The sequence below is a fragment of the Carcharodon carcharias genome, chromosome 22 (genome assembly GCF_017639515.1).
Source record: "Carcharodon carcharias isolate sCarCar2 chromosome 22, sCarCar2.pri, whole genome shotgun sequence".
Classification (NCBI taxonomy): domain Eukaryota; kingdom Metazoa; phylum Chordata; class Chondrichthyes; order Lamniformes; family Lamnidae; genus Carcharodon; species Carcharodon carcharias.
The window spans coordinates 16,648,233-16,674,575 of record NC_054488.1 but is presented as its reverse complement, the minus strand read 5'-3'; the positions used below and the strand labels follow the sequence as shown (position 1 = coordinate 16,674,575).

General features: G+C 44.3%; 1 protein-coding gene across 1 annotated transcript in view; it reads right to left on the bottom strand.

Annotated features, from left to right (window-relative positions):
* Positions 1–1,886: 1,886 nt before the first annotated feature.
* Positions 1,887–26,343, bottom strand: part of LOC121293847 (germ cell-specific gene 1-like protein) — a 172,143-nt gene continuing 147,686 nt past the window's right edge. Inside the window, exons 4-5 of the mRNA XM_041217244.1 lie at positions 6,099–6,210; positions 1,887–2,498 (exon numbers count right to left, since the gene is read on the bottom strand). Of these exons, the coding sequence (XP_041073178.1) occupies positions 2,195–2,498; positions 6,099–6,210 (416 nt within the window). The 3' untranslated portion in view covers positions 1,887–2,194. The remainder of the gene's footprint in view (positions 2,499–6,098; positions 6,211–26,343) is intronic.

Genomic DNA, 26,343 nt, shown 5'->3' with positions numbered 1-26,343 from the left:
AGGAATAAATTTATCATTTTGTAGACCTGAAGATTCAGATTCTGGATCTATACTTGCAACGTGACCCCTCCTTTACCCTTTCCGTATGCTGGTGGACTTGTGTATTTCAGCATTTTCTGTTTGAATCTACTATTTTAGGAAAAAGCTGCAAAATTCCTGTTGGGAGGCAATGCAAAATAATGTCTAGCAGAAAGAGAAAGTAAAGTTCCATCAGGAATCGGCCACACTTGAGACTTTTGATCACTAACTGGAATTTTGATCAAGTTTATTATGAGTAGTTTGTCCATTTGTGGCTACAGCACAGTCTCCAGCACAATCCTTATATATCATTGGCTTCTTTACGCTTCCTAATGAATTGAAATCATTTGAGATCAACTATTGGTATTTCAGAGTATAACAGACTATGTTTTCAAAGATCCTACACACTGAGATTTATTAATGCTGTTGCTGGGGAGAACACTTCAATGTATTTACAGAAAAAAACTCACCCCATTTAATTTACCGTAAATCTTCAAATTGTTGGAAAATTATTTCTCCATCCATAAGGTGATTTCTAAAATGCTGCTAAAGTTGTTGCCACAGTCCTCTGGCTATGTTCAACTTTTCCATAATGTTTGCTTCAGAGAAGGACCTTCCCTTCCAGTAAATGTAACCGATGGTGTACTGCCATTAGGGGACTGGAGTGGCTCAGTGGGTAGCTTTCCCAGTCTCTGAAGGGCTGGAGTTCAAGCCCCACTCTAGGACTGACTTGCCATGGAAGAACCCAAGCCAGTGTTTATTGATGCTGGTCCTCAGTCTGTATAAATGGGAAGAGTCTGTGGCTGAAAAGGCATTTGACAGTAAAACCACCTGCCAAACTTAAGACAAAATGATGGCTGATATGAAGAGTGATCAGCCAGCAATGTGACAACCCCATCTATCAGGAAAGAAGTGATAGTATTGATTATAACTGATCCTTTCCATTTTAACTTCATGACATCCTGCATTCTCTTCTATTGCCCATTGACTAAGCAGGGATCTCGAGCAGATAGCACTCTGAGCAAACGAAGAAAGAGGGCAGACTGTGAAATATGCAGCATAGAATGTGAAATAAAGAATTATGTGTGTGTGTAACAGTTTTGATCTTATGAATATATTTTGTTACTTGTTTATATTTTTGGAACAAGCATTTTACTGAAGTTCCATATTGTTTTTGGAGATCTTTCAACCTTTACTTTTTGGTTCTCGTGAAGGGGAACGATGTTGAGGAATGGAACACAATTTCCATTTCAGATAGCCAACCATGCTCAGGTTGTGTGTGGTAGAGTAAAGCTCTCTGCTCTGCTTCAGAAAAAAGGTTCAATCGCAACCTCAGAAAAACTGAATCTTCAGCACCGGGTCCCATTCTGTGGCCCCTCTGAGTTAGATTGAAATCTACGGCTAAATTTTCCAAGCATTGACTATGGATGGTTAGGAGATCCAGTTCCTAATGCCAGATCAGCCCTATTTTGTGCTTTAGAAATGACCAAACTCATTTTACATATGACCTTTACAGAAAGCAAACGAAGGAGATATTGATCGCACAGCCTCAACTGGATTCTATTCCAGCTTCCAGTGATGGAAGACCAGTGATAAACACTCTGTCACCCCGTGTGTGTGTGTGTGTGTGTGTGTCTATTTAATCTATTCACTTTCCATAAGAAATTTGTTAGCACAGCCTCTATAGGTGAATGCATACAGTAGTGATTCCCCCAAGTACAATCCAGTGATCAGGACCAATTGGGCACCACTGGTTAATGTTTTCAGTGGTTTGTGAAATACAGTATTGAAACAGAAAACATAGGGATCAGTAATCTTATTTCCCAGTTTTTACTGGTGTTCCATTTTAAGGTATACAAGACCAGTTCAAACCAGTAATCTTATTTCCCAGTTTTTTCATTCTGGGACACCACACACAAACAAAGTTAGTAAGATCTGTAAACCAGCGATTAGCTGTGGCTATTTCCCTCCATTGCCAGGGATCTTTGCCAATCGAAGTGCAACAGTACAGTTGGTCAGAGAGGCAGAGTGTAACAGATATGCTTATTGCATTCTGTCATGATAATGCCTGATGTGTGACATTATAAACTTGAGGAGAAAAGGAAATAGTAAGAGAGAACCTTCCAGAACATATAGATGATATCTAGAACCTATCTGGCACAATGTCCCAGAAATCTCAGCAGTATTCTTCACCCTGTGCATCCAGAATGTCATTGAGATCGGCGAAGACGGAACCACTGGACATCTTGCGGCCATTACTGGAGAGGTCGAGGAACTCCTCTGTGGAGCTGGGCACTGAGCTAATGTACCTGTCCCAGACTCGCTCCGCTGGTACCTCATGCTCAATCAGTTTGGGTTTTGTTTTTAAACTTCTTTCCAAATTCTTCCTTTTGTGCTTGAACTCGAGGATGGTCTTTGTGTATGTGTTTATTGTGGTCACTGATGCAGCCATACAGCAGGTAAATGATCCCCAAGCGAGACTGAGGGAAAATATATATCTTAAAAGTTAATGAATAAAAATAGCAGTTTAATGTGCAGGTTAAAATTTTTTAAAAATAGTGCAAGAATGTACAAATTTTTTAGAAGCAGAAGACAGTCAGATTCAACTCTCTTAATTCTTTCACTATCCAGAAACAGCGGTGAGTTTAGTATCCACTGAACAACATGATGCACTCATTACTTTATCTGTACCACTTGCTCTGTATACAGGATTAAGCACTGATTTTGAAAATAAAAAATGACTGTGTTGGATTTCCAGCTTGCTATCCATTATGTATGTGTTAAATGATGCCTCAAAAATGGAGAACAAAATGAATTAAGTCAATGTACACTGCCTGATTCAATTGCCTTTCCATGGGAATGAGAAGCTACCTCTGCAATCTTCTCACCTTATCCCAGTGACTGCTTTCCTCCATGCATGGTATTGCCAGTACGATACCGACATGGCCCCAGATTTGCAAGGTTGCTTCATTTCAATGATTGGAATATGCCCTTTGAGGCATTGGCATTAGTTAAGGCTCACTGAGGGACACACATATTGTTTGTAAATGCTTGTTGCACTTTGCAATGGGTGGTGTTAGCAAGGCAAGGTATGGAACGGAGCTGGTGAGTAAGTAGTGGGGAAATGCATCATCTGACCACTTGACTATTGGTAAAGGACGTATGCTGAATGAGTGAGTTTGTTCTGATTGACGTTTCAAAAATATTCTATCTGCAATGTGCCAGTGCACCATGTGGCGACCAGGCCTAATGCTATGCACAGCAGTCGGGCATTTCATAGTGGGGCATATCAGGTGCGGCGCATAACTGGCAGTGAGCATAATGGGTGAGGCTATAACAGGTGGAACATACAACAGGCAAGAGAGTCAAAGGTCATGGGGTGCACGCAAGAAAGTGGAGTTAAAGCCACAATTAGATCAGCCATGACCTTTTGAATGGTAAAGTAGGCTTGATAGGCTTAATGGCCTACTCCTGCTCCTATTTCTAATGATCTTCCTGTCTAATAGGCAGCTATTCATTTACCGAATCAGGCAGCAGAAGACATTCTGTGAATCACAACTATTTTATTGTTAAACTATAGTTCAGTACAAATACCTCTTCCCTTCTGGATCCTTGCCCTGTCCAAAAGCAAAACCCCCTTACTAGGGGGAAAAAAACCTAGCTCTGAAGTACTGGCTTCAATGAGCATTACTTGCTCTCAATTCACGTAGAAACTTGTCCTGGTTTCCTCTTAAAGGGACCTGCATTTCTAACATTGTCACTTATAACAGATGAGGCGATAACTGGTGTGGGTGTATAACAGGTGGAGTGTATATTGGGATGGGCATAGGACAGACAGGGTACATACAAGTGGGGCATATATGGGATGGGCAAATAAAGGGTGGGTTATAAAGGGCAGGATGTATATTGGGAGGGGCATATAACAGGTATGGTGTATAAACGGCAGCGGGTATAACAGTTTGCTGATCTGATCCGATGTTACTTATTTTATACCCCTGCTGAAGTTTAAAGTTCCACTGAATCTACCTGGAAGAGGAAAGGTGCCATGGTGTTCTGAACCCGGATCACTTGCATGGACTGGGTTCATTTTCACCAACAACACACATGCAGGAAGGGTTGTTGGACGCGCGGTATGGTTGGGAGTTCATGGAAATGGGAGTCTTGTTGCCGGTCTGAGAAATTAGCAGTGACCCTCTTGGCTCCTGATAATGGAACCTGTTGGCTGTTGCTGGAGACTGATGACCAAAAAGGTTTCATGTCCTAAATCTTCTGGGGATTGAGGATTGTGGCGGGGGGGGGGGGGGGGGGGGGGGGGGCGGGGGGTGCTGGTGTTGGTGGGGTGTGGTGATGGAGGTGGTGGTTGGGGGGTGTTGGGGGTGGCTGGTTGGTGAAGTCTTTCTTCTTTAGACTGCTCCTGAGACCACCCCAACCCCCCACCACCCATTTTCTACTGGAGACTGGAGAATACTCCCTTCTCCCATCATTTCCTCCCCTACTCCCTGTAGCTGAGAGAGGAATTCACTGTGTGCATCACCACTATGAGAACAGCCATGACTTCAACACAATGTAGCATTTAATTCTTCCCTTTTTTAGGGCAATGTTCAACCTTTATCTATTGATATGTGCTCTGTAGACTCCAAGCACTGTTATAATCGAGAAAGTGAGAATAGTTTAAATATCGATAAGCTCCTTAAATCAGATAGTGTAAAATAGTTCAAAGCTAAATCCTAGCTCCGTTAATTGTCATTTGATCATGGCTGAGGCCAAGGTAGAGAAATGAAGGTTTTAGGCCAGTTTCTACCAAGGGAAAGGGTTAAAGAAATCCTTTGTGCTAGGATATCAGTTAAAGAAGCTACAACCTTTAAGCCATAGTTTTGATTCTAATGTGGTTCTGCTGACTCCACCATGTAACAATGTTTGGAATTCCCTATCACGTCCCAGAGACTAACTAGGCTGTTGATTTTAAAAATATGCCTTTGAGAGCAGTTTTCCACATTAAAATGTGACTGCTGGTCCTGTTGCCATGATTCTGTAATGTCATCCTGTCTGTTCACATTCAAGGTTCAATGTTCCAAGCATAATGTTAATGTTGTCAGTAGCTGCGTTACTAGATTCTCACTGGACACCAAACACAATCTGATTCCATAACATTTACTAGAAACTACCTTTCTCCCTCGCTCTTTGAGCTGTCATTTCCCAGAGCTGTCGAAACGTCTCATATCTATAGAGTTGGCATGAGTTAAATCTTGTTCAGGGATCTCTGAAAGTTCACTGTCCATTTCAAAGGAAACAGCTGTTTCAAAAGAGAAACTCTCGCAAAGATTACTGATACAAGTTTCAAGAAATATAGCTGTAGCAATGTCAATCATTAGGGAGAAATATTTAGTCCTAGCTAAAGTATTGGCTCTGAGTACACAGCCAGCTTGCCATTTTGAGCACAGCTGAATATATGTGTTAACACCAGCTCACTGTGGGAATTGGGCACTATGGGAGTGAGGTAGATGTGAATAAAGCTGTCTGCAATGTCTCTACTGTCTTCTGCTCATGAGTCACTGAACCAATAACTCTTGAACATTCTTGCAGCCCTCTTTGAAATATTGGAACAACATCATAATTTTCTGATGTCTGCTCATCAAAACACGCATGGACCCTGAGAAAAACAGAGAAGCTTTCTAATAAGTTTTCCACATGTGAAAGAAAAAATACAGTATTAAATGGGATAATGTTGGAATTTAAATGCATAATATATGGTGTGCAAGCGCTTGCACATAGCCCAGAGAGTGGTTAGAATGTGAAACTCACTACCACAAAAAATTGTTGAAGTTAAATAGTGTAGATGCATTTAAAGGAAAGCTGGATAAACATGACCAAGAATGAAAGGTTGATAAGTTGGGTGAAAAAGGATGGGAGGAAAATTGTGTGGAGTATAAAAACACCAATATGGACTATTTGGACCAAATGACTTGTTTTTGTATTGTACTTTTTACATAATACAACAGCAGACATTCAGCCATCCCCTAATTGCACAGAGGATGGATGTGAGTTGTTACCTCTCACACAGTTTGGACAATGTCACTTACCAGTATGACCACCCATAATCCCAGGTCTGTGGCCGCCAATCTTCAGGACCAAGGTTGACGGTCATTTGAAACACAGTTGTGTACATCATATGGGCCACCATGCCCAGGAGACCTGAAAAGTCAAGTCATAAGAACATTGGATAGTAAGCAAAGCTTAAAACCAATAAGTAGCAATTTACTTTTTTATTTATTCCAGAGTTAATATTTTGATACAGCATTTTCTGTTTTATTGCAGGTGCATCGATCCAATTCTTAGCAGAATCAAGTGTCTCACAGTCAGGACTGAATAGGTTTGGATCATCTATAGCCTCACAGTGTTAGATAGCAGTGTGAAAGCATTCTGTGCATGTGTTCTCCCACCATTAACAATGACAGATGCCTGGATTCAGTCCATCTGCAATCTTGCTAAATTAACTACCCCAATCCAATTCAGGTGTGATATCCCATTGTTAATACTGTCAGGTGCCAGGATTCAATTCATTATGGTGTCCCTGAGCTAGTACTGGAGCTGCTTGGATTGAGCTATATGTAACTGACCAGTATTAATGCTGGCAGATGGCTGGATTCAGTCCACTGGCAATCATGCTCAGTTAATATTGAGATCTACCTGAATCCCATTCATGTCTGAACTTCCAGTGTTAGCACTGACTACTGCTAGGATTCAATTCATTTGTGGTGTCCATGAGTTAGTACTGGAGCTGCCTAGATTGGGCTATGTGTATTTGACCTATTTATGCTGGCAGATGACTGGATTAAGTTTCCTGCAGCTTCCTTGGGTTACTATGGAGAGGTGCCCGGATCCATGTGATTGCCCAGTGTTAATCCGGACAGATGCTATGAATCAATTCATGCATAAACTTCAGAGGAGCAGTAAGGCTGCCTGAATTCAGTTCCAATGCAGTCTCCCAGGGCTAATACTGAGAGCTGCCTCTAGGGATAGAAAGCAAGAGGCAGTCAACAGGTTGTGAAGCAATAAAGAATATTATAGAAAAGAGAGGCAAAAATAAAAGATGGGGAAAGAGGATACGTGACAAGATAGAAAAATATATTCAGGCTACTAGTCTGTACCCTATGAACAGTATGATCTGCTGCTGTGAATTAGATTAAATTGCAATATCTTTCACATAGTCGTTTGGTAGTACAGAACTTGAGTATTGCTGAAAGAAGACATTTTGTCGAAGCTTTTCATCTTGCACTCATCAGGACAATTGTGATTAGTAATGAGACTGCCTGAGTTTCATCCATGCGTCACCTGGTGCTAAATTACCAGCCCCATTAATGCACCAAATTGTCTTTTTCCAAATAAATCAGCCAATGATTTGCATCAAGTGTTTGATACCAGGCTGGCCGACAGCCCAGATGGTCAGGGGGTCAGGCCTCATCACTTTGAAAGATGTTTAGAATAAGTATCCCTGTACTTGTTAATGGTGCAGCAAAAATTGATAGCAAATAACTCAAGTGTAGCTGGACCTTTGAACAGACGCTTCTTGGTGGCACAATAATGCATTTGAATCACACAGTTGGCAAACTCAACAGGCACTCGCTGTACTTTCTATGTGAAAATGCCAATGGAGCAGCTGAATATATGTGAAACTTTATTGTCCCAGTCTAAATATGAAGCGAATTCTCTGTATTTAGCATTAAAAGCCCTGCAGCTAATAAGGGCTTCTTCCGACATTCAGTTCATGCATTGGGGTAAGATTACATCAAAGCCCCGAATGTTTCAGTGATAGGAATCAGCAGAAAACCACTTTTGCTTGTTTGTGTCAAGGCTGATGCCAATCTCCGGCGCTGTGAGTTGTGCTTTTAATGGAAATTAGCTGGGGTTTTCTTCCAGCTATAGTTAACTCCACCCATGGGGAAATCTTACTTCAGTGAACCAGTTAACAGCGGCAGCAAGTCCGAGGACACTGTCTCTAACTTATTCCAGCTTTGATGAAAGGTCATTGACCTGAAACATTAGGGGGGAATTTTAACATGGGTGAGTGAGTTGGATTGGGTGCAGGTTGGGGTCTTAAATGGGCTGGCTTTAATTTCTGGGTTTTACTGAGGTGGAATTTGGCGGGGTTGGGGGGGGAGCCAACCCACTCCCAGGAGGCAAATTGGCCTGGGTTTTCTGGGACTCAGGAAATCTGGAAGCTGCAGTAAGGCAAATAGGGCCTCAGGGAGAAGGATGTCTTTGCCGATGTGCTTCCTCTTGCCCGGCCTCCAGCAACACCCCCTACCCTCATCCGAGCCCCCACCTATATTTAAGCCAGCCTTCAGGATCAGGCCCCACTCTGGAGTTGGGAATCGGAGATGCCTCTCCACCTTTCCCACCCAACCCCTGCACCAAGGTCCTGCAGCTTCCTCTGGACTATATCCCACCCAATTGAAGACTGACTTCCAGACAGGGACCCTCTCGGGGCCAAAGGTTGTACCTACCTAAAGCCACAGCATGAGTGGAGGCACAGGCTTTGCCACGTGCCATCAGGCCCCTTATTGCAGGCTTCCGGCTTATCGCAAGTAAAATCTCCCCTTGTTCATGATTTCTCTCTCCACAGAAGCTGCCTGACCTTGTGAGTATTTCCAGTATTTTCTGTTTTTGTTGCTGTATAAATGCAAGTCCTTTTTTCTGAACAGTGAACCCTCAGGTTGTAAGCACCCCAATGGAACTAGTAATCTCCTTGGGCTGAATGGTTTCACGAGATTTCAACTCACTCACTGTGGCATTGAAATCCCTATCGATAAATAAATACTTCAGTGAAGTTACTTTTTACTGGTTTGATATTGAGCAGTTTCATTGCAGGGATGCTAACCCTATAGTACTAAAATAAGCGTTGTTTTAAATGAAAAGAGGCAGCGTTTTATGTGATAATAAATTTTTGACAGTCTTCCCTCTCTTTCATCCCTATTTTCCCTTTATTCTCTGGGATTTTCTCATTCCCATTTCTTTGTATTTTATTTCAATGCAAATAGAACTCACCTTCTGAGCTTTTTGATCACTTTGTTTCTTCTTTCTAGCTCCAAATACCCATTTTCTAGCTTCTGAAAGTCAGCTTTCAAGTCTGTGCTGCCAACTAATTGGGAGCCTGAAGATTTTGGCCAACCTGGGTCAGTCTTTGATGCGTTTTAAGCCCTAGGCATGCAAGGGGGTTGCCAAACGCATCACTTCAGCAGCATCCAGTGATGGCTTGGCTGGGCAAGTAAATTCATCCTTGGGCTGCATATATTATAATCACCATTTCAGAAAATGAGGCTGGAATGGGCGATTAACTGTGTGCGCAGACTGTAAAGCTGTACACTTAGCTGAAAATCACCCATATTATTAAGCACTTAGCAGAATGGTTTCCATGGAAATGAATCCAAGTTACTGTTTTGATGCAGTACACGTAGGGGTAACCTTTTATACAGGTGAAGGCTCTGACTGTAAAGTGCTTAGTCCTGATGGCTTCAATCTTATTATCTAATGTAGTTTCTTGGGAATCATTGTCTGAGAAATGTCAGTTTTGTTCACGAGAAAGAGAAATAGTCACTGTCAGACATCAGTGAATTGGATAGTGCTGTAAGTGCTTCCATTAAATATGTATATTTGTTTGTTACAATATGTGTGAATGTGTCTCTGTGTGTGTGTACACATGTACATATCTGAGTGCACGTGTGTATGTACCTACGTGTACACATATACCAGGTATGGATTTGTATATCTGCGCATGTGTAACACTGAATTTGTATCAGTATACACAACACTTAATATACATAATTACTGTAGACTGTTGCATTATTGATCAAAAACTCATTCATTTTGATGAACTTTTCCCCTCTTCCTGTCTTAAAGGTGGCGACGCTGGCTGGGCTCCATATCCTGTCACAATGGCCGGAGTTTTCCAGCCGCTCACGTAGATGGGATCTTCCGGTCCCGACGATGTGAATGGAGATTTCAATGGCTCACTGGCCCTGCCGTGGGTTCACCCGCAGTGGGGGGTGGGGTGGGGGGGGGGGGGGTTTGGGTGGGTGGGGCAGGTGAACGTGCAGTGGTGGGGCGGGGGGACGGCTTGAAAATTTCAGCCAATGTATCCAGGTAACCATTCTTGACATGTTGGGCTTGACTTTCAATTGCCCATGGGGGCGAGCTGGGTGCAGGCACACTTTGAAAGTCACGCTCTGGTATGTCGTATCAGTGTTCCAATATTTCTGAGGCGTTCTGCTGCTGTCAAAGGGATGGAAGGGTGAGGTGAGCCAGCAACCTTCTCGTCTTCAATTAAATGCCCATTAAACTCCTTGAGGACCTTGTAAACAGGCTGCAGAAGGCTGCAAGGCGATTTTCAAATCACAGATCAGCAAAACTGAACAGTCTGGTCCAACGTAGTGCACAGTTGTTGGGTGCAATGTGGGGAGCCATTAAGTAAGTTTCCTGCTTAACCAAAATTTTTGGAAAGAAAGATTTATCATCTGCTACCTTTCCGCTGACTGTGTGGCCACTTGTCTGTATTGTGAGATGTCGGCCATCTGATTTCCAGCCTCTTCTATTCTGTAAGGCAGTGGCAAGTCCATTCATAGCTGCCATCAGCCTTCCAGGAATATACTCCAGAGTCAATTCATTTCCCACCTCCTGGCAGCCAAGCTCGCCTCCAGCACAATTAGGGGATCTACATTTAAAGATAGTGTCACTTTAGCAACCCTGACATAGCATGAGGTCGGGACCCAGTAAAGGTCTGGGCACTGGGTTCCTAATTCCAGGTTGAAAATCCATCCCATTGACTCAGGAACAGTGATTTGCAGCAAACTATATCAGCACACTGTGGCAGAGACAATGTCTCCCGGACTTCACAACCACATTTACACATATTCACCCCAAGAATGTCACTAAATAACCATCAGGAACGACGAATCCTGACTGGCTATTTCCTCATTCCCTGGCTTATAGCAACCAAGGCCAACACTAGTCCTCCTACTGCAGCCCATAAGAGTTCAGTTAACAAAGCATTGACCAATTTGTGGCTTAGTGGTTTCTGATACAGTGGCAGACCCAGGTAATACTGCTCACTGTGCCTCACAGTGTGTTCAGTTGCATCAAAACTCTTTGGACAGGTGCAGAATGTTGGTCTTTGGATGGCAAATGTTTAATTCTGTTAGTGTGCATGGGAACAGCAATATCCAACTAACGTTTTGACAAATAAGATTGATATTAGAAATAGTGAACAGAGTTGATATTAGTTCCCCAAAGGACCTGCAGTCTGCCAAGGCATTTTGAAAAGGGCATGTTTATTTGTGTCAGGAATTTTCACTAAATGGGATTCCTAACTTCCAATGAACTCAGACTGTGGAGAATTGATTGTATTTTTTTTGTAAAAATCAGTAAAAAAGTATTTTGAATAAAACACTTAAGGTAAAATTCATTACCTCATGTAGGATTTAAAACAACGTGATTAAGAGTCCCATTGTCTATCAACTGAGCTATGTAGGAACTCCCTGTACAAAGTCTTTTAACATGTAGGGGTAAAAATAGCATTCAAAATATATAAATAAACCCATTTATTTTGTTTATTTTCATGGGCTGATTTATAATAGATTGTGGCAAGTTAGTTGGTGTACTCTGTGGAGGGTTTAACCCCTCTGTAGATCCAACTGTTTCTCTTTCAAAGTCCCTGGTGCCTTTTTAGACCCAGAGAGGAACGGCTGTAAGGCACAAAGTAAGTGTCAGTTCAATTCCAGTTCCTGATTAAACTGTCTCAAAATCAAGGTAATTGCCCAGGATTTAGGCAAAAATTCCGTCCTGCTGCCAACCGGAAAGGTGCCAGGAACACTTGTGCATTCGCTGGTGGTCATCGTGTGGGCTGAGTGTGCAACTGTAGCTGATGCTTTTCCAGTCAGCAGCAGGAGCTGCAGTGTGTTGAAAATGGCAGCTTCATATTGGACTTGAGTTGGAAAGAAAGAAAAATGTGTATTTGTGCAGCACCATTCACTACTTCCAGGACTTTACAGATTATGAAGTACTTATGAAGTGTAGTCTCAGTTGCAATGTTCGACATGCAACTGACAATTTGTGCACAACAAGCTCACACTAAAGCAACATGACACTGACCAGATAACCTGCATTTTGGTGACGTTGACTGAGGGATAAATATCAAATACCAAAACAGTATTTGGTGTGAGACTACTTGAGTCACATTGAGTCACAATGAGTCACACTGGGACCTAACTCCTGAGTGATACTGACATTTGCATTGATGTGCATTTGACTCTGCTTTGCAGTGATGGGAACCTGTCATACGGCTTGTGGTTTTCATGTCCTGTAACTGTCCCTGTGATTTGCCTTTTGTTTTAAATTGACTCTGTAGTGTGTTTATTTATTTTATGGCTCCCCCATAACTTTTCAATGTGGGGAGATCAACGCACAGGTCTTGTAGTTGACGAATATTTTGGATGAGTCATGTTTTGCTTTTGGTTTTGGATCATTCAAACATTAGTCTCAAGTGGATTTGCTACTGATGTGAAGAAATCAATCAAGAAAAGCATGGGTCTGAAACAGGCTGCACAAGCTATCTTGTAGATAAGAACATAAACAATCTTTAGCAGCAAGAAAAAGGCATTGGGTACAACAAGTTTTTCTGATAAATCATAAGCCCATTTGCCTGCCTCTTCAGTTATCCCTCAATCCCTTCTCCCTCCAGAAACATTGTTCTATTGACATCAGTTACCTTCCCTTCCCGTTCCCTGTTATTTATTCCTCAAGTCTATTACCCCTCGTGCAATGAAAGTTCAACTCGGGATGGAATTTTCCATGCCCGCTAGCAGCAGGCGTGGTAAGTGATGGGCGCGGACAATATGGCGCCATCTGGTTCACAACAGTGGGAAGGCAGGTCGCGATCGTCCGCTCAGCCCACTGACTGCGGGCCGTGTTTCCCGCCAACTGTTGGCGGGGAGCTCATTGTAATACATCAGCATGTCGTTAACAGGCCACCCTGCCAGGCTCTGGAACCCCCCCCCACCTCCCCGCTGGATCGTCTGTCCACGTCGGCGAGAAAAGCACATCGACATGCTTCACAGCGGCACACAGCCGACATGCACTTGGCAGCCTTCACTTTGGGGGAAGTGAGGTGAGTGAACAGCATCATTTTCCACAGATCCCCAGGTTCGCCTGTTGCTTTGCAGGTTTCAGGGACACCGGGGGGGGGGGGGGGGGGGGGGGTGCTGGGTGAAGGGCCATCCTGCCACAGAGGCGACTGTTTTCGGGGGGGGCGGGATTGGTGTCCCGAGGCAACTGCTGCCCTGGAGGTGAGTCCCGTGCATAAGCACTCGAGGTGGGGAGCAGGGTGGGCGAGGGAAGTGGCCACGCAGTAGGGACACCTGTATAAACTGACCATCCTCTGCAACTGAGACAGTTCAGGCGCAGACACAGTGATATGACTGGAGTCGGGGCCTGCCTGCCCGCGCAAGCAAAGCAGAGGCACCAATGTGCCACCAAGCTCTCCAGACCTTATCGTCAACTACCCTGGCACAGGCTGCGACCACTTTACTAGACTGCTCAGCAGTTGGACTGCACACGTTGTACAATCTCCTCGCCAACGCTGGCCACGGAACAGTCACTGCTGGAGGCGCTCACAGCTCCTTACAATCTCAGCATCCCGGTTTGGACCAGTGACCCCCATGTCACAGGTTCACAGGGCAGCCATGCAGCTCACTCATATGTGGCATTCCGAGGGATGGCCAGCACTTCCTGGGAAGCGTTAAGGGGTGGTCACACAGGGCCAGGAAAGGATGCTAAGTACACCCGTGCTAACCACGTCTCTGTCCCTCTTTCATGTTGAAGGAGGACCACGTCTGGGTCATGGATGCTGGTGCCCTAGCTGTGTGCCTGATGGCCCACAGGGAGCAGAGAAGATGGAGGAGAGAGCGACTGAGGGTCCTGGCCGTGCAAAGGCAGGATCAGCAACCTCAGGAAGGCTGCTGGGGCTGTTGCACACACTGCCCAGGAGTGACAGTGAGCCGTGGCTGGTTGGTGCCTAGCGACACCCAGGGTCTATCAATTTTGCCAGTCATTCCTGCAGATGACTGGGAACCTGTGATGCCAATGACTGTGCATGTCTGGGGATCTGGTCGCTCATATCTGCCACTTACTGCAGGACTTGGTGCCAAGGGGACTTGGAAGGCATCCACTGCCAGTGGCTGTGAAAGTGACCCCATCTCACAATCTCTATGCCAGCGGCTCCTTTCAGGGCTCCAAGGTGACCTCTGTGGGATCTCACAAGCCACCACGCACAAATGCATCCATGAAGTCACGGGTGCCATCTTCGCCATGGCACACAACTTGGTGCATTTTGCCCGGGACCGGGCCAGTCAGGATGTAAGGGCCCTTGGATTCGCCCTGATCTCAGGATTCCCACAGGTGCAGGGTGCGATTGACTGCACCCATGTGGCACTCAGGTCTCTGTTGCTGCACACGGTGGACTACATCAACCACAAGGGCTTCCACTCACTGATCATGCAGCTAGTCTGCGACTACCAGAAACGCAACCTGCAGGTGTGTGCACGGTTTCCGGGGAGTGTGCACGGCTCCTACATCCTCAGTTGCTCGCAGGTCCCTGCAGTCTTCCAGGGTCCACAGAGGCTGCAGGGATGGCTCCTGGGGGACAAGGGCTACCCACAGAGGCCTTGGCTGATGACACCCGCGTGGCAGCCTCAGACTGCAGCTGAGCGACGCTATAATGAGGCTGTTGCTGCAGCTCGTAACTTGGTGGAGGAGACCATCGGCATGTTGAAAATGAGGTTCCGGGGCTTGGACCGTTCTGGCAGTGCCCTGCCATACAGTCCACAGAGGGTGTCACGCATTAATGTCATCTGCTGCACCCTTGGTCTGAAGGCTGCACAGACAGAGAAGAGGCCCTGGGCTGAGACAACTGCCTTTATCTTGTGCAGAAAGGTTTCACATCCGAGTGATAAGAACACTGCTCATCAGAACAAGAGCCATAGGCAGGGAGGCATTCTTAGGAGTTTATTGACAATAGTGAATAGCATGTACAAGTGACCAACACCCATGCCCAGGCTGTGCAACTACTTTTCCTCAACTGCGCTAACCCTGCTGCTATGTCTTGGTGCTCCCCGAACATCCACAGTGGAGGTGGAAGCAGCCTGCTGACTGCTACGCCCTGTCTGTGATGACTTTGGCGGGCGTCCTCTGGAGGGCCGAGACTTGGAGAGCCCCGGACTGCTCTCAGGGTCCTGCTGTGTGGCAGCGGCACCCTTCTCAGCCTGTGAAGCTGGAGCTGCAGAGGTCAAACGGAAGGGGGTGATTCAGATGGGCCGGTCGCTCCTGGATGACCCTGGGGTGTGCATGTGCTGATCCTCCTCCGTAAGGTTGGCATGCCGGCGCTATCACCTCAGCCTGAAGACGAATGGACGGACTCCATCGTGTCTTGCAATCTGAGGAGTGCAGTGGACATTCCTTCCTGGTGTTCCCGAGCTTGCCTTTGCAGCTCCAGCAACTGTGACATGACCAAGCCCAGAGGCTCGTCATCTGACTCGGACGCAACAAGTTCCTGGCCTCCAGCAGCCCTCCAAATTCCGGGGACCTGGGAAGTCTGCCTGCTGTGGATCAGACTGTGCACTGTGCTCACCAGTATGTAATCCCGTGCTTATTCTAGAGCTAGCTCCCACCAAGGTGCGTGTCTCTGCGCTGGTGGGGGGTGTGGGTGAGCGCTGCGATGGAACTTGCAGGGGTGGGGGGGGTGCATTCTGGTTCCCCTTCGGATGTCCCATCTGAACTGGCTTGGAGGCCCTGAGTCAAGGGGTTCATCGGCTATTTGGCAGATGTGCCTGCAGAAGCAAAGAGAGATAATTAGTGCAAGGCAGTGGCCTGTGAAGCAGGACACATCACTCACAGCATGGTTGTCTGATGGATGTTGCACTGCTGAATCCTCACTCGGTAGAGCAGCGTCGACCTCACTGTCAGCACAGGGACAGTCCTGATCATCACTGGCCAGTTGGATGGCTCTATTCTCAAATTCCGTAAGGACCTTGAACTCTGGCATTCCTCAATCGGTCTATGACCTTTCCCTGTTGTTGTGTGCCAATTTGTCCTGCATGGATAGAGATGGGGAGAGTATATCAGGACACCTGCTGGGCCAGATGATACATGTGCCTGGCCTGTGTGGGTGGTGAGTGGTCCCATGGACAGGCTGAGGACAATGCAGGTATGTGTGAGAGAGTGAATGGTGATGTCCCTTGAACTGGCGGTGAGTGAGGGCCTTGTGGATGTGTGCTGGGTTTGTGAGTGTGTGAGTTGAGAGCGATGAAAGAGTGACTTAACCTGGCGGAACGGAGATCATTCATCCTCTTGCGACACTGGGTGGCTGTCCTCTTCTGAAGGATGTTTGCGCTGACCACCGCCTCCCAAGCTGGATTGGTGACATTGTTGCCCGTCCTGTGGCCAGAGCAGGGGTACAGGAACATCCCGGCGGGCATCCAGCAGTCGCTCGAGGGACCCGTCGTTGAAGCGGGGGGTTGCAGTCTTTTTTCCCCTACTGGCCATGTCTCTTGGGCTGCGGTGGTGAGCTGGTGGCTGACTTTTGAACATGGCGGCTGGCATGATGCTACGGTGAAATGATGCCGGGAGTGCGAGTGAGAGCCTGCCCGCCATGGAAACGGCGTGTTTCACGGGAATGCATAAATATTGAGGTGGGTTTGGGACAATATGGCTCAAACTCGCCATCGCCGTTGATGGGTGGGACGCCATTTTGCCCGTCCACTACTGCACTTAGTGCAAATCTGGGAAAGTTCTGCCCATGGTTTCCCTTACTCCTGGTTCCTATTTAAATTTATTGCGGTGGCGAACGATTTACTTGCATTAACTTTGCCAATTCACTTTACAATCATGAATACAGCAATTAGATGAAGTATCATTCCAAAGGAGCTATTGACAAGCTTAAGTCTACTAGAACAGCACCATCTGTTGTACAGGATACTTGTACTTGTAGCTTAGAAGTCACTGTGGACCTAGAACCAGTGAGGTACCAAGTGTTGATGTTGTAGACAGTTCTTGTTTGGAACTAAAATCTCATAAAAAGAACCAGGAAAGAGAAGTTGCAGTGAGTCTCTAAGTCATTGTTGCGATTCCCAAAGGAACCCAGACTGACTGCAGTGTCCAAATACATGATCAACCACATCGATCCTGAACTTGTAGTCTCCTCGTGTCCTGAATTTGAGAGGCCTGCTCAGAAGCAAGTCCAAGTCTAGAGTCTGATTAATTTACAGTTCTGAAGTGTATCACTATGAGTTCAAGCAAGCACCGAGGGAACCTGATTCTCTATTGTGGATCCTGTTTCATTAATTTGTCTATCAGTTTAATATGCAGCTCCTGCTATTTTCTGTCACAGCTGGTGTCACTGAATATTGAAGCAGGTAGAAGTAGATTCCAGAAATAACAGTGAAGTCAAATTGGAAGAAATTAAAATGTCTGAATTTATTAAAGCAAGTTTCCTTTCATTCCTTCTTACTACCCCTCTCTGTCTGTCTCTCTCTTCCTTCCCCTTTTCTCTCTCTCTTCTCTCCTTTCTTCCTCTCGCTACTTTGCTCTTGCTATCTCTATCTCCCCCTCTTTCCTCTTCATCCCTCTTTCCTCTCCCTCCCTCCCATTTTATGTCCCCATCTTTCCTGTTCAGTTTTTCCTCTTCACCAGTTTTGTTTCTCTATATTGTGGTGGAAGGGATGAGACGAAGGCCATTACAGTAGGAATGGGAGGGATTAGCTGGGGACCATTGCTGTAGAAATAATTGGGATGAGAGAGGGGCCATTACAGCTACTGTAGGCATGGGAGGGATCAGGCAGGCACAAGTGTGTCAGCAATGAGAGTGGGAAGTAATGCAGCAGTGACTGGGGGAGGGAGGCTATTCGCTTCAGTTTTCTTAATTTTAAAGAACCCTCGCTCTATCACAAACTTGCAATTCAAGTGGCAGCTTCACAAAATCATGGATATTTTTCCATAAAAAAACTACCAATTATTTTTATATTTCATCCCTTTGTGGTTATGTCTGTCTATTTTTGCATGCAGCTTTCTTTCCATCGCCATCCTTCCTTGAGGACTTTACTGTTTATTCCTTCTCCAGTTTTTATCTGTTACCTCCAGCAGGCAGTGGCCTAAGCTGGAATACTGCCTGTGGATAGTTGCACCGTCCAATAATTTGCCCAGGGCCAGGATTTTACAGCCCCGCCGCAGCTTGTCTACCATCAGTGGATGCGGCGACCCATTTAATTCTCTATTCAGTTTGGCGGGACCGTAATACCCACTGGGTGGGAGGGAATGTAAAATCCTGACCCAGATGACCATTCAACATGGTGTGCACCTGAACAGCAACGTACTTGACCACAGGGGAATCACAGTGAGCCTGATCCTGTCCTTATTGAACTGTAAGTATATTCTCTTTCATTATGGTCCATTAGCTGCTGATGAGTAATGGAAATCCCAACCCAGGGGCACTACGCTCAGTAGTAATCAATCTTTCTGCTTAAATGATGACACATCATGTGGCCATTCCAATTTCAATTAAAATGCTTCAATGGGAAATTTCCTGACTGTTTCCTCCTATGTATGTGCTGTCACAATAACAAGAAACTGACTGAGTGGGAGCTACCTACAACTTCAGCAGCTAACCGCCAACATATTGAAATATTTAAAGAAGACCTGTTTCTTCTAAAAAAAAGCAAGAAAATACACTGATTTAAAAATGGCTGCCATGAGTCAGCTGATGGCTTATACTGTAAAGTTAACCACTTCTCTGGAAAGTCTATACGCTGTACTGCAGACCTGTTACATGGCATTTCACACTTGGGGTTTGGGGGGGCAGTCTCAAGGTCCACTTCAAACAGAGACTCTTGAAAGGAAGGCATTAAAATGCAAAGTGCTAGGTTTTTAATCCACTGTACTTCTATAAAGACAATGGAAACTGCTATCCAGCCAATTACATCCTACCAGACACTCAAAACCCCTTGTGGAGGATGAAACAATCCCATCTCTTGTTGATTTATATCTCAGAATGTGTCAAAAAGTTTCTGAGATGAAAACAAAACTGGGATTACTACAACAATGGATGTAAGGCCTGTTTAATTAAATTCCCTTCGGTGAATATACAGAAATGAGTTTAAACACTGGCTCGGCCAAGAAGAGAGAGGGACAAGCAGGAAGAAATGAAACATGACAGTCATCTAAGAACTCTGCTGGAAAAGAGCAGGAATGATCTCTCTCTCTCTCTCTGTCTCTGAAGCCAGAGTATCTTCAACAGAGTACCGGAAACCACCTAACTTCAAACAGCTGCAATTCCACAATCTATGCCTCATGGACAAGGAAGGGACTTACTCGTATATTATTTTAAATTTTATCTTTTGGACTCTAACTTTCTTACTTCTGATATCTGTGTGTGTTGTTGCATCTTCGATTTTTTGGGGGGGTTTTTAATAACTAATACATTACTCTTTCTTTGACTCAAGAAAACCTGGTTTGATTGGCTCCTTAGTAAGGAGTAAATACATTTGGATCAAAAATGCACCTACGGGGGAAAGAAATTTTTAAAAACCTTTGTTGTGACCAGCCAAGGAGGCTGAGTAAAATGGGAGCCAGCCCACTCCTCCTCACCCAGTTGAAACAATGGTGAAATGGAATAATAAGGAAATCTAGAGTGGGGAAAGGCCGCTTGGCCAATCAGTTCACTTTGGCTGCTGTCCCTCTCTGATCTGCCCTGGCCATCATTCATCCCTCAGTAAATGCCGGCAAGAAACTGGCTATTTATCTGATAAAGCTAAGTGGGATCTTCAGTGTGAATACGGCTGCTTCAAGGTGGGGCTGATTAGGGGCCAAGAAGGGGATTGACACATGGAGACAGAAAGCATGGCTGAAGTATTAAATGAATGCTTTACATCTGTATTTATCAAGAAAGGAAATGCTGCCCCAGTCATGGTGAAAGAGGAGGTGGTTGAGATGCTGGTTGAACTAAAAATTGATGAAGAGTAGGTATTAGAAAGGTTGGCTGTACTTAAAGTTGATCAGTCACCAGGGCCAGATGGGATGCAGCCAAGTATATTTAGTGAAGCAAGGGAGGAAGGTCTGAAGGTACTGGCAATAATTTTCCAATGCCCCCTTGATACGGGGTGGGGGGCCACTAGAGGACTGGACAATAGTGAATGTTACACCCTTGCTCAAAACGAGTATCAGGATAACCCACCAACTACAGCCAGTCAATTTAACCCCGGCAGTGGGAGAAATGTTAGAAATGATAACCCGGGTCAAAATTAACTTATTATGGGCAACTCTAGTCTAATTAAGGAAAGCCAGCACATTTCTTAAAGGACAATCATATTTAATTAACCTTATTGGAGGTTTTTTGATGAGGTAACAGAGAAGCTTGCTGAAATTAATGTGGCTGGTATGGTACACATGGATTTACTAAAGGCATTAGATAAAGTTCCACCCAATAGACTTGTCAGCTATGTTGAAGCTCATGGAACAAAAAGATCATTGGCATCATGGAAACAAAGTGTGTCTGAGTAACAGGAAGCTGAGAGCAGAGGCAAATTGTCATTTTTCGGACTGAAGGAAGAAATAAAGTGGAACTGTGAGGATTTTAGTGATGGATTTCAAGAGGACATAGATTGGTGGAATGGACAGACATGTGACGGATGAAACTTAATGAAAAGAAGCGTGAAGTGATCAAGTTTGGTAGGAAGGATGAAGGGAGGCAACATAAACTAAAGGATGAAATTCTAAAGGGGGTTCAGGAGCAGAGCGACTTAGAGCGTGTGGGCAAATCATTGAAGGTGGCAGGTTGAGTATGTGGTTAATAATGCATACAGGATTTTGGGTTTTGTAAGTAGAGGCATAGGGCCTCTCCTGATGTTGAGTGAACACATGTAAGGGAGGCTCAAACTGGAGGCATACTGATCCACAATTTGAAACTTACCAGCTGATTTCCAATGGATCCCATTTTCCCTGGAGCGGGAAGCGTGATGCATTGTGACCCGATGCTCACATAAAATGATGTTGTGGTCATCATGTAAATGTTTGCAGTGAATCCAATTTTCTTTGACATTGTTTTTTTTTGAGAGGAGTGTGGATTTCTGATGGCTGTCGGAACCATGCCAAATAAGTTAATTCATGAACCTTGGGTAAAGTTGGCTATGGAATGGGGAACCTTGTAACAGGTGAGTTTCAAAAGTCTTGTCAATTTCAAATGTCATAATCTAATGATGCATGATGATTTAAGTATGTTTACAATGCAGTGATTTATCATAGGGCTTTGTCCTTAAAAGATAAGTGATTATTAAATTGGCTGGCATTGTGAAAGTGTTCCATGCATTATAGCACTTTAGCCAGTGGATAAAGTTCTCTTCTGCGTTCAGCAGTATTGAGAATCTAGCACAAATGACTCATCTGGATGCCATAGTTTGAGTTTTGCAGTGATTTAAATCCAGGGATCTTGTCAGACTTAAAAAAACTGAACAGTTGCCAGACTTCTTTGATTGAAACTCTATTAAACCTTTGCAAAAATGGAACAGATGGCTGGAGATCTGGTCAGACTACTGCAAAGAATCAATTGTATTGAGCTTTGTAGGTTCTGTTGATTCAGCTGTGTAATAAAATCCCATTGTGAATGCTTGGCTGAGCTCTAAGCTCCACCAATGGATTTAGCTCAGCAGAAGTTGTTTACGCAGCTGTGTGCTACATTTGATTGACAGTTTTTTGAGAAGCTAATAGAATTAAATGTTTTGAAGTGGTTTTGAATGGTTGTTTATTTATTTTGACAGGTTAATGAGTGTTTGTGATGAGAGAGGGTTTTTTTCAAGGGCAGTCTCAATGACTTTATATTTGATTGACAGCGTTATTAGCTTTATAAGAAGGGCAATTGTTTTCAACTGGAGTTTGACTGGTTGAATTTTCCTGTACATTTAAAAGACTTCCCAATGTTATTATATGGCTCACGAGTTCTGTTTATAGTGGATACTGGGTAAGTTGGTTCTGAGGGGGTATGAGGGCATGGAGAATGCATGTGTGGAACATAGGATACATGGGGGTATGGAGTTGGCATGGAAGATGCATGTGAGCATGGAGGGGGTATAAAGGCTATATGAGGTGTGGGCAGTGAAGGCCAGAGGGCCTACCAACCATGTAGACCACTGGGCCAATATCCCAGTAATTGGAGGTGGACCTTCTAACCTGCCAGACTCGACATCCACCTGCCTCTATTCCTGCCTCGGGCCTGCATTGGGAGGTGGCGGCTGCAACTCAAACCAACCCCCAACTCTGGAAGATGAAAATTCCAGGTGAATAAGCTGACTTTCAGAAATCTGGAACTCAATGTTGGGAATTGGCTCAATTCGCGCTTTCTGACTCGAAAGAGAAAATACAGCCCGTAGAACATAAAAGCAGTGAAGATTGGTGAACCTTTATAAAACACAGATTCAACTTCGATTGGAGTATTATGTCCAATTCTGGGTACTACACTTTAGGAAGGATGTGAAGGCATCAGAGAGGATTCAGAAAAGATGTGCAAGAATGGTTCCAGGGATGGGGGATTTCACTTACATGGATGATTAGAGATGCTGGGCTGTTCTCCTTAGAGAAGCAAAGGTTAAGAGAAAGCGTTATAGAGGTGTTCAAAATCATGAGGGGTCTAGACAGACTAGATAGAGAGAAACTATTCTATTGGTAGATGGGTTGAAAACTAAAGGACGCTGATATGAGGTGAATATCAAAAGTACCAAAAGCAACATGAGGAAATACTTTTTTAGGCAGCGAGTCATTGGGATCTGGAATGCACTGCTCAACAGTATGGTGGAGGCAGAAGCAACCATGGCTTTTGAAAGAGAATTAGGTAAGCCACTGAGGAGAAAAAAATACAGGGTCATGGGGAAAGAGCTGGAACTTGGGACTAGCTGATTTGCCCTTGCAGTGAACACAATGGGTGAATGGCCTCCTTATGCACTGTAATCACTCCATGATTCAGTGATACACTGGCCTGCATTTAATCACTGTCACCACACTTCAAAAGCAACTTCTCGTATATGAAGCATTTTGCAGTGTGAAGGATGTGACTACGTAAATGGAAACTTGTCTTAACTTTTAGCAGTTTATGTTTATTTCTAACAGGATGTACCTTGTTTGGTAAAATAGTGTTATGATGGGGAGGGGTGCGCGCAGGGGAATTACAGGAGGAAGCAAGATGTTGGGGGTGAGCGGTAGCACACAGGTAGCAGGTGCTTACGATTTATCTCTCCTTTATATTGCTGGCTGTGCTCCAAGCAGGCACTGTGTGGTTGGAGTGCTGCTTAAGGATTCCAGCCCATTAAAGGTGGCAGTCTAATTTAAAATAAATTGCAGGCATAATGAGGCTAGTGCACAGCAGCAGGGGTCTAAGCTAGGATTAATACTTGCCTGGTTTTCAGTCATTCCAAGGATGTAGATTGAACAGCCACAGTCTGGTTAAGTTATAAATTAAAACCATGTTTTTCCACTTTGCTTCTGCCTGTGGTTTATAATGTGGGAGCACAAGTTATTATATTTGCAAGGAATTTTTACCAACAGAAAATCAAGCAGAGAATTGGCAATATTTTCAACAGATACTTGTCCCCCCAACCCTCGCCCCCCCCCCCCCCCCCCCCCCCCCCCCCCCCACAACCTTGACCAGCCTTGTTGTTGGTAACTGGAAATACACTGACCACAGGTGCAAGGCTGTACACCACCCAACTTTAATCGGGATTCTCCTCTGCTTAACACCACAGGTCACACTCACGCACACTAGATGGGGCTGTTGAGGTACAGGAAACAACAGATCCCAGAATCTGTGACTACCATGGACCATTGATCCTTACTGCAAAGAGTGTGCGTGGCTCAATAAGTGACAGTTGTGTAAGACATCAATCACCACCATTGCATAGCTTAGCATAAAGTGAAAGCTATCAACAGGATAGGATATAGAAGAAAATGAAATCAAGTTTAAAATCACAAGCATTACACTGCAAAACAAGAAAGGCGTAAAATAATCTTCAACTCAGAGCAATAAATCTTCAAATCTATTTATGTTTATTTATATTTACAAACAAGCGTATTTATCTATGGAATTATTTGGTGTATACGATATGTACATTATATATACATATATGTAGTATATATGTGGAATTACTTTGATATACAAATACATAAATGTATATTATACATTCTACATGCATATACACACAGAAATATATAGATTTACTTTGACATAAAGATATTTTCAGGTCATCTACAGAGAGTGCCTACTTACATACAAGAGCTGACAGGAAGCTGTTCAGCCTTGCTCATCTGAGATCCAAGATAAAGTTCTGCCAAGTCCTTATCACAGAGTGCTCCACACTTACGATGCCACACTAACATTCATACTGAGGAATCGCTGCAGCAGCAAATGGACAAACTCCCTCAAGTCTGTAAAGAGTTTGGTTTGAACACCAGCTTCAGTCATGGTCTAAGATACTGCCATTTCGCCTCCTAACAGCATTGACAATGTGACGCTAAATGTTGTTGACAGCTTCACATATCTAGGCTCCACAATCACCAGCAATCTGTCACTTGATGCTGAAATAACACACTCATTGCAAAAGCTGCACTGTTATGTCCAAGCTGAGTAAGAAAGTGTGGAACAATGGCAACCTGACTGAGAACATCAAACTGTGAGGTCTAACAAGCCTACATCCTCAGTGCACCCAGTGAACCGGGACCACATATTCTAGGCAGGAGAAAAGGCTGAACAGTTTCCACTTTCGCTGTCTCAGACGTATCCTCAGCATCTCTTGGCAGGACAAGGTTACCAACTCAGAAGTCCTGAAGCATGCTAAATCCACCAGCATACTATCACAAATATGTAAATACAAAATTACAGATCTTAAAGACAACCGTTTTAAAGGTACATTTCAGCCTTCAAATTTTTATATTGAGTTTAAATTTTTTTTTCAGAATGGAAGTATGGACAGACAACATGTCCCCTACCTGTGCTAATTCAAACCCCGTCAGAGTCATATCTCTAGAACTGGCTACAAAGAGTCATTAAAATGCAAAAGACTTCTTTAGGGATGTCCATGGTATCCTCCAAAAAGGCATGAAAATCCCTTTGGCTTTTGAGAGAACAAGAGACAGGAAAGGACTTCAGAAGACTACAACGTAATTAGCTTCTTGGCTTGGTAAAACAATGACTGTGAAAATTAACATAGTGGCCATTTTAGTGTTTTTTGAACTGTATAAAGGAGGCTGTAAGAAGACATCTTATGTGGCAGTGTGAGAGACAATAGCAGCAGAACACAGCTCTCAGCTGAAGCCCCTAGAAGAACTCTGAGGGGCATTAGCGGGGTTTTCTCTCTGCCATTGGGAGTCAAAGGGGAAGGTATGAAGAAACCAACTGCTGGTCTGCTGAAAGAGTCCTGGCAATCTTCAAGTATTATAACTGCAGAAATAATGAGGAACAAGAAGCCTTCTCTCTCTCCCAGAGCCTGCTTGACCTGCTGAGTCTACCTGAAAAATGCAAATACTGACCAGTCGACTGCAGAAGTCATCGCAGCTGCTAAACCAAACCTCAAGCTTCAAGCTCTTCACATCAGAAAGAAGGATTTCGAGCAATGGTCCCCCAATGATACATCACAAATTCTGATTTTAAATCTCATTTTTAAGTACCTTTTTATCTTTAAATACATTTTAATCTTCGTATCTGTATTCTAGTTAATAATGTTATCATTTTTACCTAAATAACTTTCAGTAGCCTTTATCATGTTTAAGACTAAATTTAAGACTAAAGCTTGTCGGCTGGGTTATTTTTAAATTGAACCATTCAGAAATGAGGATACACCTGTAACATGGTTGTGACAATACACTCATTGCTAAACCAACAATGTTTGCAATGGCTCATGACGATGTTCATTGGATGGTTGAAGGTTGTATACCCAAAGACCATCTATGCCTCCGGCTCTTTTCAGGGGTCAGTGGGGGACCTTTGTGGAGTGACCCAATCAGCTGTCCATAGTTGGGTCAAGTTGGTGACTGATGCTCTGTTCAGGTGGGTAATCACATTTATTCATTTTCGAATGGATGAGGTCAGCCAGGCTGAGAGAGCCAGAGGGTTTTCAGCGATTGCTGGGTTCCCCCACATCCAGGGTGCAATAGACTGCACACATATGGCCATCAAGGCGCTAGCGGGTCAGCCGAATGCCTTCATCAACAGGAAAGGATTCCACTCGATGAACATCCAGATAGTGTGTG